General features: G+C 42.5%; 1 protein-coding gene across 1 annotated transcript in view; it reads left to right on the forward strand.

Moving 5' to 3' along the window:
• LOC126412484 (acetylcholine receptor subunit alpha-like 1) overlaps positions 1 to 19199 on the forward strand; it is a 429340-nt gene extending 410141 nt beyond the window's left edge. Inside the window, exon 8 of the mRNA XM_050082104.1 lies at positions 14318 to 19199. Coding sequence (XP_049938061.1) covers positions 14318 to 14518 — 201 coding nt within the window. The 3' untranslated portion in view covers positions 14519 to 19199. The remainder of the gene's footprint in view (positions 1 to 14317) is intronic.
• Positions 19200 to 19487: the final 288 nt, after the last annotated feature.

Genomic DNA, 19487 nt, shown 5'->3' on the forward strand with positions numbered 1-19487 from the left:
CTACGAGCGCTTTTAATTATTGCTGGGCGCAAATCTGTCGAAGGTAAGGCAACAGAGAGCAAAATTGTAGAACTGCTAACAGGTTACAAGAAGGAAATGTGGCTGATGGGAATCGTATTGATTGAATCGGAAATCTCTTATTAACTATTGTGTTTTGTCACAGAATGAAACTGCACAATTTCTCAACACGTCTCAGAAACGATTAGCCGGCGTGTGAGATTTATTTTGCATTATTCAATCCATGTGGGTCCCTGAATGCTGCTCCGTGGTGCACTACAAATGTTCGTCGGATGCTAATGGAAAGTAATACATCTTCATTCGTAGTATCTGAAGAATCCTTCATTGTTGGACATTTCGACAGTGCATCCTGGGACATAGAAACTCTTTAGGCAGTGGATACTCACAGCTTGGCGTCTTCATTAGGGATGTGCTCACCTATCATTGTCGCAAGTCTCTTGGCAAAAGATATATTCAGTATAATAGTGATGAGTGGCATCATACGCGTAGTCTCCTCCATACCTGTGTGTGCAGCCCTTATCAATTTTCTTATGTTCCCTTTTCTGTAGAATGTGGTAACTGTAAGTTGATCTATCAATTCCCTGATGTAGAATAGGTCTGAAAGCATCGAACGGCAGTCGTTAGTATTTCGCTACAGCCAACACTACATTTTTGACAGTATTAGAACACTGCACTATTTTACCTCAGTAAAAACAGTAAGCCTAATAGCAGGGTATCCAACCCACGGCCCGCGGCCCTAAGCAAGTCTCAGTTCGGCCCAAGAAGGTCGCGTCTGTCACACGATCGAAAAAAAGGTCTATAAAATTCCGTTTTTTGTTATATTTTGAATTTGAAACTCCTTCCGCACGATGCTATTCTCGCATTGGTCCATGCTGTTCTTTTTTTCGCAGCAATTAGTGTTAGGTATTTTAGGTGCAGCCTAAAAATTTTCATCCTAATATGGTCCAGCTGAGTTAAAAAGGTGGGCATCAATGCTTTATTCGATCATTTTATTGCACATCTGTCTATCTGTCTGTCCCTCTGTAAAGACACCTTTTTCACAGGAGTAGTTAGACTATCAAGTTGAAATTTATGTCACATACCAAGGTCTACGGTATTTTTGAGGTTTAAGAGATTCAAGCTTATAAGTAAATGCAATAAGATACTCGCAGGGTCACATCAAAACTTATAGAGTATTTCCCCTTGGTCCTGAATCACGACATTTGACACGAAGCAAAGTTTCGCAGTAAAAGTAAAGGAATAAAATCACAAAATATTTATTTTTTAAATTTTTCACACTTGTGTTTTGTGTGTGTGTGTGTGTGTGTGTGTGTGTGTGTGTGAGAGAGAGAGAGAGAGAGAGAGAGAGAGAGAGAGAGAGAGAGAGAGAGATGACGGGCTTACACTGCATTTTTAATCTGTCGAATATATCAGGAACGACTATAAGAAGTTTGATCTGATTTTTAGTAAGAGACAGAGTGATCCACGACAAATCTTTGATTACATACTTTACAAATATTTCGTACTGATTGGTTGGGATACGATGAAGTGCAGTCCTCTGCCCCTGTGAAAACGTTTCCTTTGCCAGATAGCGATGACAAAGGCTACCCGACTTACCACGTGGCTCATCATCATTCCACATACATACATTCCTTGAGAGTCTACGTATGTGATACGTGCAGCATCTGTTATGTTTCAGAGCAAAGCAATACTCGTAACGATTGCACTTCCATTGTTTAGAATGAGGTTCCAATGTCCCATAAAATAGCCTTTAAATTGTTGCACACAACAATTCGACATCTGGATAAAAACAATAGCACTGTGGCCGGCTCCGCCAGTTTCTTCTCTGGAGACTTCAGTCAAATCTTATCAGTAATCGCAAAAAACTGAGAGCTGACGAAGTCAAAGCACCTGCAACTGCCAAAAGCGAAGGGTGTTAATATAACTGCAAAATTTCTTAATATTTAAAAAAAATACTGTGACGACTGCACAATGACACAAAAAATTCAAACTTAAAACAAAAAATTAATATACAGTAGAAAACCTTGGAATTCCCCATACAGATATTTTGTCAGTTTCGATATCGCTAACAAGGAAAAATCGTCGAGATGTTAGATTCTCGGTGTGGGTTAACTGTTTATACACACGTAAGTCTTTACACCCGCCAGGTTAACCGAGAGCACTAATGCATTGCTTCCTGGACTTGGGTAGGTGTGCCGGCCCCGGATCGAATCCGCCCAGCGGATTACCGACGTCAGCTGGTGTGCCGCCCAGCCTGGATGTGGTTTTTAGGCGGTTTTCCACATCCTGCTAGGTGAAAACCGGGCTGGTTCCCAAGTTACGCCTCAGTTACACGACTCGCAAACATCTGAACACTTTCGCAATATTCCATGGATTACACTAGACGCAGACAGATGGGATTCACTAATTCCGTCGTGGGGTTATAGAGTGGTGGCAGTAAGTGAATCTGGACACCCCTTAAAATTAACCTTGCCAAATCCGGCCTAACCATGCTGACCCTGCGAAACAGATGGACAAGGTACCAGCAAAAGAAGAAGAAGAATACACGTAAGTTTGTACGGAAGCATCGGAGTTCGACTCCTACTAGCACTTGCTGGGATTTTACTGTGTGAGATATCAACTGCTGTCTGCTGTATTGCAGGGCAGTACTTCCCTCTATTTCGTTCTATTTCCTTTGCTTGTAACTATCAGCAGCAGAAGAAATACGTGTCAATGTACTCGTTGATGAGTGTAATGACCCATGAACCAATGTCGCCATACCATACAGTTACTAACTACTCCTTTGGACTGCAAAAGAAAGCGGCTGGCGATTTTCGTGATCTGATCTACTCGTACCTACCTTCTTCCTGTTCTCCCCGTAAGTCTCATGCACTGGATCTTTCCTTCCACAACATTTTTCCCTCGTTGGGCCATGTTTGTAGTAGTTGAAATTACGATCTTCATTAAACATGTAAAAACAAAACTGATTTCAGTTTAGATTAGTAACAACATTAAAATATTTTTACCTCCGTACGAGATTTCCACTTTTTAATCCATGAAGTACATGTTTGGGTGACTGCACTGCAGGAGGCAACAGGGATTTTTCCATCTGAACAGTTGCTCACCCTGATACCGTCTATGTGGTGACCGACATCGCTTTCCCCCACCCCTCGCAAACCAATCTGGCAGTCGACAAACTCACAGTAAACACGCTTCTGACCTAGTAGCAATACAGACGTTGCCTCAAAGGCATTAATTTTGGCTGCAATACACGGACATTTTGCTATTAATTCGGTACCTTGGACAGCGCACAACCGCTTACCTTCCAGTTTAACAGCAAACCTTGAATCGTCCTTCATGCCTCTTGCTCGATTAATAGCGCCAAAGATACTTTTAATAGCCAAGACTGCATTCAATACTACTTAGTCTGACGACCAGTTTCAACAGTTAAGGCTGACATCTTCTGATATGTAAGTTGATGCATTTACATACAGTACATATAAAATCGTTATTTAAACATGATACCACAAATATGGAAATTGAATTTCTACATTTTCATATCCCCAAAAACTTATTTTTATACGTCGTTTTCCGTTACGACTATATCACATATGCTTTGTTGACGTTATAGTGGATAATATGTATCACATTCCACACAGAATTGTTAAAAATAAAGGCAGGTTTTTCACAAATAAAAACAATAAAGTTAAAAAGTGCCTAGTGTAACTAGGGTTGTCTAGGCACACGTAACATTCCACTGATGCTTATTAGATGATGAATTTCGCAACAGTGCGCATTAGTGCAAATGTTGACGTTTACATGTGGAGTTATAACGATCATTGGTCCACATTCTCTGAAGTACATAGTTCAACTGACTGACTGTAAAGCACAGATAAGGCGTACAGATCACTGCAGCCGCTAGATGGCTCTTACATAGGTATCTGGAAACCACATCGCACATTTGTTTCCATTTCATTTAAAATTAAAAATTTCTTTGAGAGTAGCTTTTTAACATTAGAAAACGATACTGATTTTTATGCAGTGAGTGTTTATACACCTCTACAAAAAGTTCTTACTTACAATGTGCATTATACATGGGATTTTAGTGTTTATTTCATTATATTGCTGTATATATGCAGTCGGTAAGTACTTCCGCTGTGTTTCCACTTGCTACCCGATATCCCCACAAGACACGTAAAACATAGATGGAAGCGGTCTAGGGGGTGTTGCGGATGGGAATAAGTCCATACAAAAAACTTGAGCACTGCAAATTGCTGTGTTTGGATCTAGACCCCCCCTTCCATTCTCGCTGGGCCTAGACATAGTAGTTTTCAGCTTACAGTGCTCAAGTTATATGCAAGTTATTTATACGCACTTATTTCCATCCCCCACACTCTCAGATCGCTTCCACCATTCAAGAATAACGTCATGTTTTACGTGTCTTGTAGGGATATTGGGTAGCAAGTGGAAAAAATCTGAGATATGTACCGATTGCATGTATATAGTAATATAATACTATCCAAAAAACAATAAAAAATAGAACTCTGAAAAATAAAATCCTGTCTGTAACGCATATTGTAAATAAGAATGTTTTGTAGAAGTTTATAAACTTATTCCATAAAAATCAGTATTGTTTTCATATGTTAAAAACTCTCATAGAAATTTTTAGTTTTAAGTAAAGTGGAAACAAATGTACGACATGGTTTACAGATACCTATATAAGAGCCATCTAGCGGCCACAGTTTCTTGCGTGCCTTGTCTGTGCGTTACTATCAGTCAGTTGAATTGTGAGAATGTGGATCGCCGATGTGTTTAATTCACCTTGTAAATGTAAACTTTTGCACAAATATGCACTGTTATGTGTGTGTACATCCCTAGTTACACCAGGTATTTTATAACTGTACTGTTTTTGTGACAGACCTGTTTTTATTTTTAAAAAACCTGTGTCGAATGTGCACTATAAAGTCAACATAACATGTGTGGTATAGTCATAATGGAACAGAACGTATGAGAAGAAGTTTTCAAAGGTATGAAAACGTAGAAACTCCATTTCCTCATTTTGAAGGCAAACATAAGTAATGATTGTATGTGTACCCTGTGTAACTGCTTCAATTTACAGATATGAAGATGACAGCCTTAACTGCTGAAATTGGCTAGCCACAATAAATAGTACTGAATGTGATATTGGCTATCAAAATATTCTTCAAAGCAAACACAGATCGCTTCTTCCAATCTGTAATAAATAGAAATTTCCATCTAATTGCGTTAACTTGATCACTTGCTAACTGTCCCTATTTTCAGCCTTCATGCTTCGAATCAGTTTATAAGTTTTATCTCGATATTGCTTCTGGTTCTTGACGAACTTCTGACACAATTCACATCTAATTTCTAAATCGATTGCTGGTTATCTTTTCTGATTTTTCGGACTAAGCTGATAATCATCCACTCTGGACGTCCCTCTCTGGAACGGCAAGACGTATACACGACCAAGCCCTAAATACTAATGAACAAATATCGCCTAGCGTTTAAAAAAAAAATCCTCGCACCTCAGCTTATTTGGCATGTGCTTACAACGTGCTATACCATTACTCACTTTCACTCTACAGGCTAGACCTCTAACACATTTTGGGGCTCAAATGGACTGCATGTTACTATACCAATACTTGTGTGCGAATCGTTTTGAGAAACCTATGAAGTCGGCACGATAGTCCTGAATTTCGTATGCCCTTCGTTAGCTATTATCCTTCACTAAACTTCAGGCACCGATTATCTTTTCGCTCGTGCGAGCAGTTTAGAAGCGTGTTCCACCTCATCACAGGACCTGAATTCGAGTCCTTTCAAATTCTCTCGTTTCACAGTACGTTTCCAAAACGTCTTGAACGATTTTGAAAACTGCAATCTGAGTAATCTCTGCTGAATATCAGATAGTTTCTCTTTCAATACACATCTGCAAAAAGTCTATTTTACATCACCCTGTTGGTAATGAATTTCTGCCAGCTTACGATAAAGTTGTTTTCTCAGTTACAGTCCCTGTGACTTTATTAAAAAACTCGGTCTGCCAAACTTCCCTTAAACTTAGATAATTGTTTCTTTACCGACTTTTCTGTTGCCACCTTCAGCACGGAGTTCATTCCTTCCTGAATCATAATCTACCAGTGTTTCCTTGCGTTTTACCAACAGATTCACGGATCGTCCCCATTCAACCTCTATGATAGTTTAATTCCTTCTCACCTGGTCTTCAACGGTGTGTCGTCCATTGATCATGACCTGGCCAAATATCTCACGAAATAAGCGTCAAACGAAACACTTACAAAGAACGAAACTTGTCTAGTTTGAAGGGGGAAACCAGATAGCGCTATGGTTGGCCCGCTAGATGGTGCTGCCATAGGTCAAACGGATATAAACTGCGTTTTTTTAATAGGAACCCTCATTTTTATTACATATTCGTGTAGTACTTAAAGAAATATGAATGCTTTAGTTGGACTACTTTTTTCGCTTTGTGATAGATGGCGCTGTAATAGTCACAAATGTGGTGGTGGTGGTGGTGTGTTGGGGCTTATGGGCGCTCAACATCGAGGTCATCAGCGCCCCGACACACATTAAAAGGAACGAATGCGGACAGACCTAAGAAAACTAAAGCACACACTCAAAGAAAGCAGGAAAAGAAGGAAAATGCTACATGAGAATGTAAAACCTAAGGAAAGGGGAAACATAGCAACAAGAATGTCACAGGAAATTGTTATTGGCTAGCCACTTACATAAAATATGGGCGAGCTTGTCACACAGTGAGCAAATTAAAATCCTCTCCCTAAAATCTTTGTAAAAACATTTGACAGGGCACAGAACTTTAAAACTTTAACCACATTCGTCCGAGTGTTGCCTAAAAGAGATGGCAGGTCCGCTGGCAAGTCAGCCGCGACCCGCTGGTCAGAAAATAAAACGCAATCCAGTAAAACGTGGCGCACAGTGACCTGGACGCCGCAAGCACCACACATTGGAGGGTCCTCTCGCCGGAGCAGGAAGCCATGCGTCATAGGGCTGTGGCCTATTCGAAGCCGAGTGAGGAGAACCTCGTCCCGTCGATGGGGCTGAAAGGAAGTGCAAAACTCACGCGTTGTGGGCTTGACTATACGGAGCTTATTGTCAGTCACTTCCAGCCACTCATCCTCCCACCGACGCATGACCCGTGAGCTCAACAGCGAGGTGAGTGCGTGCAAGGGGATAGCACACTGAGATACTTGTGGCGCAAGACACGCCTCCTTGGCTGCGAGATCTGCCCTTTCATTCCCAGCAATGCCAACATGCCCCGGAACCCAGCAGAAAGCTACAACCTTCCCCAGTCGCTGTAGTCGGAGGAGGCCATCCTGGATGGTCTGGACAATTTTGTCTGCCGGATACAAACGTTGCAATGAGCGAAGGGCTCTGACTGAATCGGAACAGACAAGAAATTTAGGAGAGAAAGAGCGTCTCATGTGCTCCAGTGCCCGAAAGATTGCAAACAATTCTGCATCAAAGACAGTAAAAGTCTGAGGCAGTCGGACCTTGAGGACACGATATGGAAAAACAACTGATCAATGGACCACCCTAGATATAGGGTGTCCCATTTATCTTGACCACCCTAAATAACTGTTTGTCCAGATGCAAATTACAAAATGTTTCAAGCAAATGTTCTTTAGCTGTCAGGGGGACATCAATCAGCATGATTGCCTTAGTTGTAGCTTTGTTTTTTTACAAAGGTATTAACATCCGTATGATATTTTAAATGGCAAGCTGTATTTTTTATTCGGTAATTCATTTCCTCTCCTAAAGACCTATTCAAAAATGTATCACAGTGTAATATTCACTGAAAAACAACTGCATCGACATAACGTTTCTTTTGTTGTTGTTGTTGTTGTTGTTGTTGAAGGTAGCCGAAATGTTACGCAGGCAGCATAACTGTACAGAGAGCGGTATACTGACAAGAACCCACCTTCCCGACGGATGTTTTCTGGTCGTGTTGTGACGCTTCGGGAAACGAGAAGTGTCAACCCACGGCAACGCAATCGTCGTAGCACTCGCACAGACGAGCCTGCCGAAGTAACTGTTCTCCCTTCCGTTGCCATGAATCCACGTGTGAGCACACGCCAGCTTGAAAACGAGACTGGCATTCCTAAAACCACAGTACATCGTATTCTTACACGTCATCAGTTCCATTCTTACCATGTACACCTACATCAAGACTTTCATAGGAATCGTGAACAGTTCTGTCAGTGAGCACAGCAGTAAATCCTCACCAACCCGAACTTCATCTCCAGTGTTCTATTTACCGATGAATGTTACTTCTCAAAGAAAGGATAGGTAAATACAAGGAATATGCATTATTGATCCAGCGACAACCCACGATGGCTTACACAGGTGGAACATCAGCGTCAATGGAGTTTATCGTCTGGTGAGGGATGCTTGGTACCACAATTTGGGTCAAATGGCTCTGAGCACTATGGGACTTAATTGCTGTGGTCATCAGTCCCCTAGAATTTAGAACTACTTAAACCTAACTAACCTAAGGACATCACACAGATAAATGCCCGAGGCAGGATTCGAACCTGCGACCGTAGCGGTCGCGCGGTACCAGACTGTAGCGCCTGGAACCGCTCGGCCACTCCGGCCGGCGGTACTACAATTATTTCATCAATTGTAGTCGAAACGGCACAGCATACGCCAACTTCCTCAGACGAATTCTTCATCCTCTTCTGGATGAAGTGCCGCTAAGAACCAGTATGCCTTTGTGGTATCAAGACGATGGATGTCCAGCACATAATCCCTTCCGTGCACGTCGTGTTCTGAGCCGAAGGTATCCTGCCAGATGGATTGGTCGAGGAAGAACAGTTACTTGGCCTGCTAGGTCTCCAGATTTAAATCCTCTGGACTTTTTTCTTTGGGGATGAATTAAGTACGTTGTCCAACGTGATATTCCAACAACTCCAGACGACATGCAGGAACGTTTCGTATTTGCTTGTAATTCTCATCAGCAGCCAACACTGGAAGCAGTAAATAATTCTTTCATTCAACGAGTGCACCAGTGTATCGGTGTCCAGGGTCACCACTTTGAGCACCTTTAAATGTTCTCCTCCAGGGTAATGGTACAGGAGAGTCAAAGTCAATTTTGTGTTATGTTTTTATTTGGTTTTCATCTGTTTTCTGGCAACTCCAGCAAGTGATTCATTTTGTGATCCCAAGCACAAAGCTACTGTTGTGTTACGTAACTAACAACGTCGTGTTTCAGTAAATGGTAAACTGTGATACATTTTTGAAGAGGTCTTTAGGAGAGGAAATGAATTACCGAAAAAAATACAGGGTTCCATTGAAATAAGTCATACCTCTGTTCACATCTTTGTAAAAACAAAGCTACAACGAAGGCAGTCATGCTGATTGATGTTCCCCTGACGGCTGAAGAACATTTGCTTGAAACATTTTGTAATTTGCATCTGGACAAACAGTTATGTAGGGTGGTCAAGATAAATGGGACAGCCTATACACACTACTGGCCATTAAAATTGCTGCACCTCGAAGATGACGTGCTGCAGACGCGAAATTTAACCGACAGGAGGAAGATGCTGTCATATGCAAATGATTAGCTTTTCAGAGCATTCACACAACCTTGGTAACGGTGGCGACACATACAATGTGCTGACAGGAAGAAAGCTTTCAACCGATTTCCCATACACAAACAGCAGTTGACCAGTGTTGCCTGGTGAAACGTTGTTGTGATGCCTCGTGTAAGGAAGAGAAATGCGTACCATCACGTTTCGACTTTGATAATGGTCGGATTGTAGCCTATCGCGATTGCGGTTTATTGTATCGCGATACTGCTGCTCGCGTTGGTCGAGATCCAATTGTTAGCAGAATATGGAATCGGTGAGTTCAGGAGGGTAACACGGAACGCCGTGATGGATCCCAACGGCTTCGTATCACTAGCAGTCGAGACGATTCCTGAGTCAACAGATGTGGACGTTTGCAAGACAACAACCATCTGCACGAACAGTTCAACGACGTTTGGAGCAGCATGGACTATCGGTTCGGAGATCATGGCTGCGGTTACCCTTGACGCTGCATCACAGACAGGAGCGCCCGCGATGGTGTACTCAACGACGAAGCTGGGTGCACGAATGGCAACACGTTATTTTTTCGGATGAATCCAGGTTCTGTTTACAGCATCATGATTGTCGCATCCGTGTTTGGCGACATCGCGGTGAACGCGCATTGGAAGCGTGTATTCGTCATCGCCATACTGGCGTATCACCCGGCGTGAGGGTATGGGGTGCCATTGGTTACACGTCTCGGTCACCTCTTGTTCGCATTGACGGCAGTTTGAAGAGTGCACGTTACACTTCAGATATGTTACGACTCGTGGCTCCAGCGTTCATTCAACCCTGTGAAACCCTACATTTCAGCAGGATAATGCACGACCGCATGTTGCAGGTCCTGTACGGGCCTTTGTGGATACAGAAAATGTTCGAATGCTGCCCTGCGAGCACATTCTCCAAATCTCTTACCAATTGAAAAGTCTGGTCAATGGTGGCCAAGGAACTGGCTCGTAACAATACGGCAGTCACTACTCTTGATGAACTGTGGTATCGTGTTGAGGCTGCATGGACAGCTGTACCTGTACACGCCATCCAAGCGCTGTTTGACTCAATGCCCACGCTTATCAAGGCCGTTATTACGGCCAGAGGTGGTTGTTCTTGGTACTGATTTCTCAGGATCTATGCACAAAAACTGTGTGAAAATGTAATCACATGTCAGTTCTAGTATAATATATTTGTCCAATGAATACCCGTTTATCATCTATATTTCTTCTTGGTGTAGCAATTTTAATGGCCAGTAGTGTGGTTAAAGTGTTGTGTTGCTGTATCCAGCTCGCCCTCAAGTTTTTGCAGAGTACTGTATTTGGTAAATTTATTCATTTATTCAACTCGATCTCATGTCTGCGCCTGGTAGCTGAGTTGTCAGCGCGACGGAATATCATACCTAACGGCCCGGGTTCGATAACCGACTGGATCGGAGATTTTATCCGCTCAGGTACTGGGTGTTGTGTTATAATCATCATTCCATGCCCATCGACACGCAAGTTGCCGAAGTGGCGTCATCTCGAGAGACTTGCACCAGGCGAACGGTCTACCCGACGGGAGGCCCTAGCCACACGGCATTTACATTTGATTTTACCCGATCTCATTAGGACCACCGGGTCCTCTCTTACATCAGTCTAGGGTTTCACACGTACAGTGCCTTTTCTAGAAATAATAGTTTTAGTATGACAAATAATATTAAAATTATTTGAGTATATGAAGTGGCAATGTGAGTAAATAATAATGACCATGAACTAATAAAATTAATAATGGCAGTACTTGTACTACTGCCGTTTCTGCCACTAATAGCGACAATAGCACTAATAATAAGAGCAGTAATGACAACAATAACGATAATGATAGTAGTAGATATAAAAAGAATTTGTAGTTCTGTATAGTAGTTATTCACCGAGGTAGGGAGTTTGGTGGAAAGGAGATTTAAGGAAACGGAACCAGCTAAGAATACTGTAAAAAAAGGAAGATCTTGTTGAACAGAAGGATGTACAAGGGTAACGAGTGCATAAAGGGTAACAGTTACATAATTAACTGTCTTCTGAAGCTGGAGATGTTATTCAGTTCTCTACTACACTGCAGGAAGTTATTCCAGACTCGGATTCCTGCTACTGAGAAGGACTCTGAGAAAATTTCTGAACTATGGAGTGGGATGGAAAGGATTTTGCTACGATGGGAACGGGCATATCTGGCATGTTGTTCAGATAAGAGCATTAATATCGTGGTGTGATGTGAGGGACAGTGTTCGTTGATAAGACAGAAGAGAAGATAGACTGAGCGGAAATCTCTAGACTGGCCTGCATGCAGCTAAGACAGGTGATGGTGAAATACGATCAAAGATTAGAATATAATGAACACAGGCATTCATAAACTTTTGCAGGCGCCGTGAGCTTTTCGGAGAAAGTGCTTGCAGGAGAACGTTGCTGTAATCAATAACTGGAAGTGTAAGTGATTGTACAAGTTCCTTTTCCATGTCAAGAGGGAATAATGTTTTTACATTTGTGTAGACCATCGAGAGATGATGATGCCTTCTTCCACATAACAGTTACGTACTAAATCCAATTTAGATTTCCATCTACTATTACTCCTAAACCGTTATTTGTCCCATTTAAAGGTGATAGGGATTCCCGACATTTCGGGCTCATGAGCGTCGGTTCTGGATTGGTTGAAATTTACTATTTGCTTAGTGTACGCAGCTCGGTACTGAGATTCTCGACAGCTGTCTTCAAGTTTATTGGTTTTACACGTAGGTATAGCAGGAGATCATCAGCCTACATGTGGTATTTGCAGAAGGACAAAACTATTCACACATCACTTACGTGCAAAGAAATGCACCCAAACTCTGTGGCCCCTGATATTACCTGCCTCCATTGTGTCTTTATGTTGCCCGAAATGCCACAGAGCAGGTGAGATGTCAAGCATGAGCGAAACCATTGCACTCCATTTGGTGAGAAATTTAGGCCGCTTAGTTTCGCAAGTTAAATGTCGAAGTCGATAGCGTCAAACCCTTTGCGGAAGTCTAAGAAGAATCTGATAGTTTCTCTCGTCTACACATGGCATTCTTCAACCCGCCCCGGATCGAATCCGCCCGCCGGATTAACGACGAGGGCCCATGTGCCTGCCAGCCTAGATGTGGTTTTTAGGCGGTTTTCCACATCCCTCTAGGTGAATACCGGGAAGGTCCCCATGTCCCGCCTCAGTTACACAACTCACAGACATCTGAAACACATCCGCACTTTTCCATGATTTACACTGGACGCAGGCAGATGGGGTACTCTGATTCCGTTCCGGGGGGTATGCGGTGGCGGCAGGAAGAGCATCCGGCCACCCCTTGACATTAACTTGCCAAATCCGATTTAACCACGCCAATCCTGCGCCATATGCGGGACAAAGGAGCAAGCGATAGATAGCGATAGACACATGGCGTTCTTCAACAGGTGAATTATGGCAATCAACATCCCAGCAGTTTGGTAGCATTGCCTGTTCCGCTCATCAAAACATGGCATACATGGAGAAACTTATGGACTCTCTGACCGAACTGAGGCTGCCGCGCGGGATTAACCGAGCGGTCTCAGGCGCTGCAGTCAGGGACTTTGCCGCTGGTCCCGGCGGAGGTTCGAGTCCCCCCTTGGGCATGGGTGTATATGTTTGTCCTCAGGCTAATTTAGGTTAAGTAGTGTGTAAGCTCAGGGACTGATGACCATAGCAGTTAAGTCCCGTAAGATTTCACACTCATTTGAACATTTTTTGAACTGAGGCTATTAGCAAGGCTAGTGGCGGCGTTATAATGAAATATTACCGTAATGGTCTTGACGGTAGCAAAGCGTTTTATCCAATGTGAATGTTTGTCATATGCTGCTCACTTCGATCTAAGCCAACAAGTGAAGACGCCGGCCGAAGTGGCCGTGCGGTTAAAGGCGCTGCAGTCTGGAACCGCAAGACCGCTACGTTCGCAGGTTCGAATCCTGCCTCGGGCATGGATGTTTGTGATGTCCTTAGGTTAGTTAGGTTTAACTAGTTCTAAGTTCTAGGGGACTAATGACCTCAGCTCAGAGCCATTTGAACCAACAAGTGAAGAGATTGAAACTTCCTGGCAGATTAAAACTGTGTGCCGGACCGAGACTCGAACTCGGGACCTTTGCCTTTCTCGGGTAAGTGCTCTGCCAACTGAGCTACCCAAGCACGACTCATTCCCCGTCCTCACAGCTTTACTTCTGCCAGTACCTCGTCTCCTACCTTCCAAACTTTACAGAAGCTGTCCTGCGAACCTTGCAGAACTAGCACTCCTTAAAGAAAGGATATTGCGGGGACATGGCTTAGCCACAGCCTGGGGGATGTTTCCAGAATGAGATTTCCTGCAGGAGAGCTTCTGTAAAGTTTGGAAGGTAGGAGACGAGGTACTGGCAGAAGTAAAGCTGTGAAGACGGGGCGTGAGTCGTGCTTGGGTAGCTCAGTTGGCAGAGCACTTGCCCGCGAAAGTCAAAGGTCCCGAGTTCGAGTCTCGGTCCGGCACACAGTTTTAATCTGCCAGAAAGTTTCATATCAGCGAACACTCCGCTGTAGAGTGAAAATTTCATTCTAAGTGAAGAAATTGTTCAGATATTATTGTCCTCTACCTCTTCCACTTGCTATTTTTCGATTCTCAACTGTGTGCCACTTGTTTGGGGTATATGTAGTGACGCTGTGTGACGCGGTGCCCGCAGGTGGAGGAGGACTGGAAGTACGTGGCGATGGTGCTGGACCGGCTGTTCCTGTGGATCTTCACGATCGCGTGCGTCATGGGCACGGCGCTGATCATCCTGCAGGCGCCTTCGCTGTACGACACGACGCGGCCCATCGACATCAAGTACTCCAAGATCGCCAAGAAGAAGTTCATGATGATGATGGGCCCCGAGGAGGGCTAGGACCGGCGCTTCACATTGCACACCCCTGTCGGAATAAACTCTTCGTCGCTGCCCTCCCCCTTCGCCAAGTTGGCCTACGCTCTGTGGCTGCTCTCGTAAAGCCGAGACAGCGCGGTCAGCCATTTACCGCGAGCTGTTGCCAACCTGTAGGAGACGCCGCGCACCCAAGTCTCTGGTGATGATGCTCGGACCGCGGTGGTTCTCTTGACGACTGCAGGCGGATCTGCTGGGCACACGTATTACCGTACGAGAAAACGGGTCACGAATCTGTACGAGCACGACAGCGCGAGATACATCGGTTGGTCCCTCCCCGATGTACGTACAGGCCCAAAAAAGTTCGATGCACAGCAAAATCAGTACTTTTTATGGATATGGATTACTTATGCAGAGAAAGGAGAAAATACGTAGAGAACATAGAGGTGGTAGCGAACTCATGAGGCGAATTCTTCCTGCAACTGGACGCTACAGGTTTACCATCTACGCGACCACCTTTTTTACGAGACGTCAGTTGCCTGACTTGTTAGATGAGCGATGAAGACCGCCGCGTATATGACCCGTGCCAGCCTCTTCATCGCGGATTAGCACATTCATCCAAACTCTTCAAAGTATTCGTTAAATATGCTCCAATCTCTGCCTTCCCCTAATTTTTTACTCTTTATAGCTCTCTCGTACCATGAAAAGCTATTCCCTAACTTCTTTATGCAAATCCTGTCGTCCTGTCCCGTCTCTTTGCCAGCGTTTTCCATATCTTCCTTTCTTTCCCGATTCTGTGGACAGCGACTTCATTTCTTAATTCATCAGTCCAATTAATTTTCATCACCCTTACGTAGTACCACGTACACAGAAACTTCTTTCCTCAGATTAAAGCCGATATTTTAAACTAGTAGACTTCCTTGGTCAGAAACACCCTCTTCAGCTGTGCCAGTCTGCTTTTTATGTAGTTCTTGCCTTGCCCATCACGTGTTATTTTGTTTCGGAGGGAGCAGAACTCCATCGTCTGCTTCTTGGGCTCATATTTTGATGTTAAGCTTGTCGGTAGCCCCATTTTCGCTAACAGTCATTAAGTTTTTTTTCACTTTCCTTCGATTTACCCTCAATCACTATTCTTGTAGTCATTAGACTATTCATTCCATTCAAGAGGTCCTGTAACTCTCTTCACTTTCACCGAGGATACGAATGTCCTCAGCCAGTCCTATCACCGATGTTATTTCCACTGATTTTTAATCCCACTCCTGGACCATTATTTCACTTCCGGCATTGCTTCTTCGACATAAAGATTGAACAGTAGGGGTGAAAATCTGCTCCCTGCCTTGCACCGTCTTCAGTCGGAGCACTTCGTTCTTGGTGCTTCATTATTAGTGTTCCCTATCAGTTTTTGTACATATTATATATTTCTGGTGCTTCTCTGTAGCTTACACAAATTTTTGAACATTTTATACCATTCTGCACAGTTTTGACTTTATTTGCAGAAAACAAGTGTTGTTAACGGTTTTCAGAATTTCCTTCATATTGACAGAAACGTCATTCAGTTTGTACATACTTTTCGCCTTATTGTCTCTTTTCACCACGGTCAGCTTGTCCACCCGCTTCTCACATCCCACAGGGTTTAGTTTTCAGTAGCTTCCCAACGTAGTGAAGATTTCTCATGATCGGTTAACAAACAATAAAAAAAGAACAAAAAATAAATAAAAAGTTGTCGTGTGGGTAATTACCAGGCGAAAACTTTTATACAACGTGACTTCGCCTGCGTGCACGACAATTTCGAAGCTTATTTGTCCCTTTCGTTGCCCACAAGGCAACGTGTGGACCCCATTTCAGGTCATCACATAAAAGGAGACAGAGAGAGGGTGGGAGCCGGCAATCGAATGTAAGAAGTCACAGGTAGCTTCAGTTAGCAATCGCATAGAGGTGATGCTTGTGACAATTTAACAGTCAGTGAATTTCCTCCATGAACAGCTCCAATACTAGCAGTCGTTGGTGGTGACTCTTCTGTTTCCTCGTCTTTTGCTATGTGTATGAAACATGATCCAAAAAGTTCCAGATATATTACAGATGGTTTCTAATTCCACCTTCCCTTTCCTCCCAGAACATCTCACTATCTGAAAACCGACTAGGAAAGCCAGAATATCCACCAAGTGGATTCATTCCAGTGGTTTATGGGCGAGAAACAGTTTCAAAGCGAGACACTCATTTTCAATCAAGTGTATTCTTGATAATATTAGAAAAGCCGATTGCTATGATTGCAAGGGCTTCTCGTCAGTGAATTATTGAATTCTTGCTCTGTTCAGTGTGGTTGAACCGATAACACATATATCATATTCCAAATTAACTAGAAGAGTGTTGAAAGTGCGTTCAGAATTGTCATGTAGAAGCTTTTTTTAAAAACTGAAATCGCACTCCTCACAACCAGTCAAATATGGGATGAATTGCGATGAAGCCTTCTCCCACATGATCCGTTTTCGCTTCCAAGATTTTCCAAACGTGCAGTTACAGGAAGAACTATAGCGTCGAACCAATATCTTTATTTGTGTCAGATGAAACATGTTTCAGAAGCCAACACCTTCCTCCGTGTGAAATTGCGTTAGGTACGAATCAATACGCTACTGATGTGCTCCATCTCACATTCGTTTCTTCACACTACTGAAAAGCATATCGTCTTGTCACTCTGTTCGATCCGGCTTATTTTCTTGTTACAGCTTTGTCAAACGCTTGATAGACCTTGTATTCTTGTATACACACGCTGCTCAATTTGTAGATGCGACTTTTGTGCAACGTTTGTTAGGTCAATGTTCTTCTTGCATGTGTAGTTCCGTTACTACCTAATCTTTAGAGAATGATGTTATGTCACCTGCTGTTTACGGTGAACATTTTTTTGTAAGCATTACCCATTCTAGTTATCGTACTTAATGTTTAAATATTTCACAGATACATTTTATGAAAAATGTGTATTTTAAATTTAAACTGAAGTAATTCGTCAATTTTATAGTATATTTAAATTTTAAGCGTATTAGCTCTTTTTTAATGACACTTACCATTTCTAATTTGTAGAGGAAATTGAATGAATTAACTCAGGTGTATATTGTAACAAAGCACGTGTTACGTTACGCGGTCGTCACGGTAGTTACGGAAACTGCCGTCATGTTTTCAAAGATACTTCATCCCGACGGGGTTGCAATATGAAGCGCTTAATCTTTACATCGAAAATTACTATTCATCGTACTCTGCTGCCGTTTATGTACTGTTTCGGCCGCCTGAAGCCGGCTGCAGTTGTCGCTAGTGCGAACATGTTCCTATGTAGAGACGTGATGTGAATTAAACTGTGAAGACCACGCCGGTCTTAACACAGCGACTTACACAGCGAACCGAAGCGCTGGTAGACAAGTGACGAATGGTGCTGTTGATTTTAACATACAAACAAAAAAAAAGGAATAAAAAAAGAGCAGAAAGTGTGACCAGTTGTGCCAAAGTTAAAGGATGGTGAAAGAACTTCGCGTGAAGAGTTGGAACTTCTAGGGAAGAAAATTCCCTGCGTCTTGTGAAGATACTTAATTATCAGTGGAGTTATCTGTTTGAAAAAAGTGTTTTTGATCCGTTTTCAATATTTGTTCCTAATTTTTCATTCACACAGCATCGAGGGGATCTTTGGATGTGCAGCTGGGCCGTTTGCAGCGTGAACTTCATCGCAGACACGTTAATTTGCTGCTGTATGGTAACCTCCAGCCGACGACAGTTCTCTGCTGTTGGCGTTCCTTATGGGTCTGCTTCAAACAACACACCTCTTCAACAACCCACCCTCATTCTCTCCCTAAACCTTCGTTTCAATGCGTCTCCCCTCACAAGCCCCCCTTTGTATACATGTAAATGAAACACACTATTTGTACGTTTAGTTGTACAGACAGCTCAAAATTCAGTATTCCGAGTGGCTGGTTCTCAAGGAAACTTCCACAAAGTATCAAAGTACGAATTATGCTCAACGTGTCTACCTTACGTAAATTAATGTTAATATAAATGTATCAAATCATATTTTCTTGTCGTTCTCAAACAGAACCTCTCGAAGGGTGTAGGTTATACGTAAGAACAACTGTTTCAAATAGTTTATGTGATCGAAACTAACTTCCGACCGAACACGTCTACGCAGCACTAAATTTTTTATTTAACAAACCAATGTTTTGTTTGTAGTTTATAATAGCGTGACTGAGTTAGCAAGACAATCATCACTAATCTTGTAAGGTTGTGTACAGAATAATGAAAAATATGAAAAAGCTCTAGGGAAAAAAAGATTTTCCTCAATTGTACAACAGCAAGCAACGTACGTTTACCACATTTCTGATTTAAGAGTATAGTTGTTTATTTTCCCATATATTCGTTCACATTTTTTTCTGCAGCAACGTTAGTTTAACGAAAGAAAAATGTACTGATGAAAACAGTCGCTTACTTTACACAACGTTACAACGTGTTCATTCTCGGTCTCTTGTCTTTGTGAACTGTCTATTCCTTCATTGTTCAATCAATGTCTTCCATTCCAATCCAGATTACAACCCACCACACCCATCAAATTTTCATTCAGTGTCCATTGTTAACTGTCTCCATAAACTGTAGAAAATTTGAGCAGATATGTATCTTGACTTTCAATTGTTTGTCATTGTTATACAAAGAGTAATTACAAAACATGCAAATTTGATATGTTGCGTTAAATTTCAACACACCATTACTGATTATGAAAAAAAAACTGTCACGTTTCATGCATTAAATACTGCAGCACTAACTATTAAAGTTTTCGAATCAAATTCTCTTAAATGTCATGTGCTTTCAGTGATTCTAAAAGTAGGAAAAGATAATTTGGTTTAGTGTGTCATGGAAGGCGCAGTGTTAGATTCTCCATTTCTGATTTGTTTGCCAGAAGTGAAAAATTGTCTAAATGTGCTTATTCTACCGATAACCATTACATAACACTTACAGAGATTTTAAT

The sequence above is a fragment of the Schistocerca serialis genome, chromosome 7, assembly GCF_023864345.2.
Source record: "Schistocerca serialis cubense isolate TAMUIC-IGC-003099 chromosome 7, iqSchSeri2.2, whole genome shotgun sequence".
Lineage (NCBI taxonomy): Eukaryota > Metazoa > Arthropoda > Insecta > Orthoptera > Acrididae > Schistocerca > Schistocerca serialis.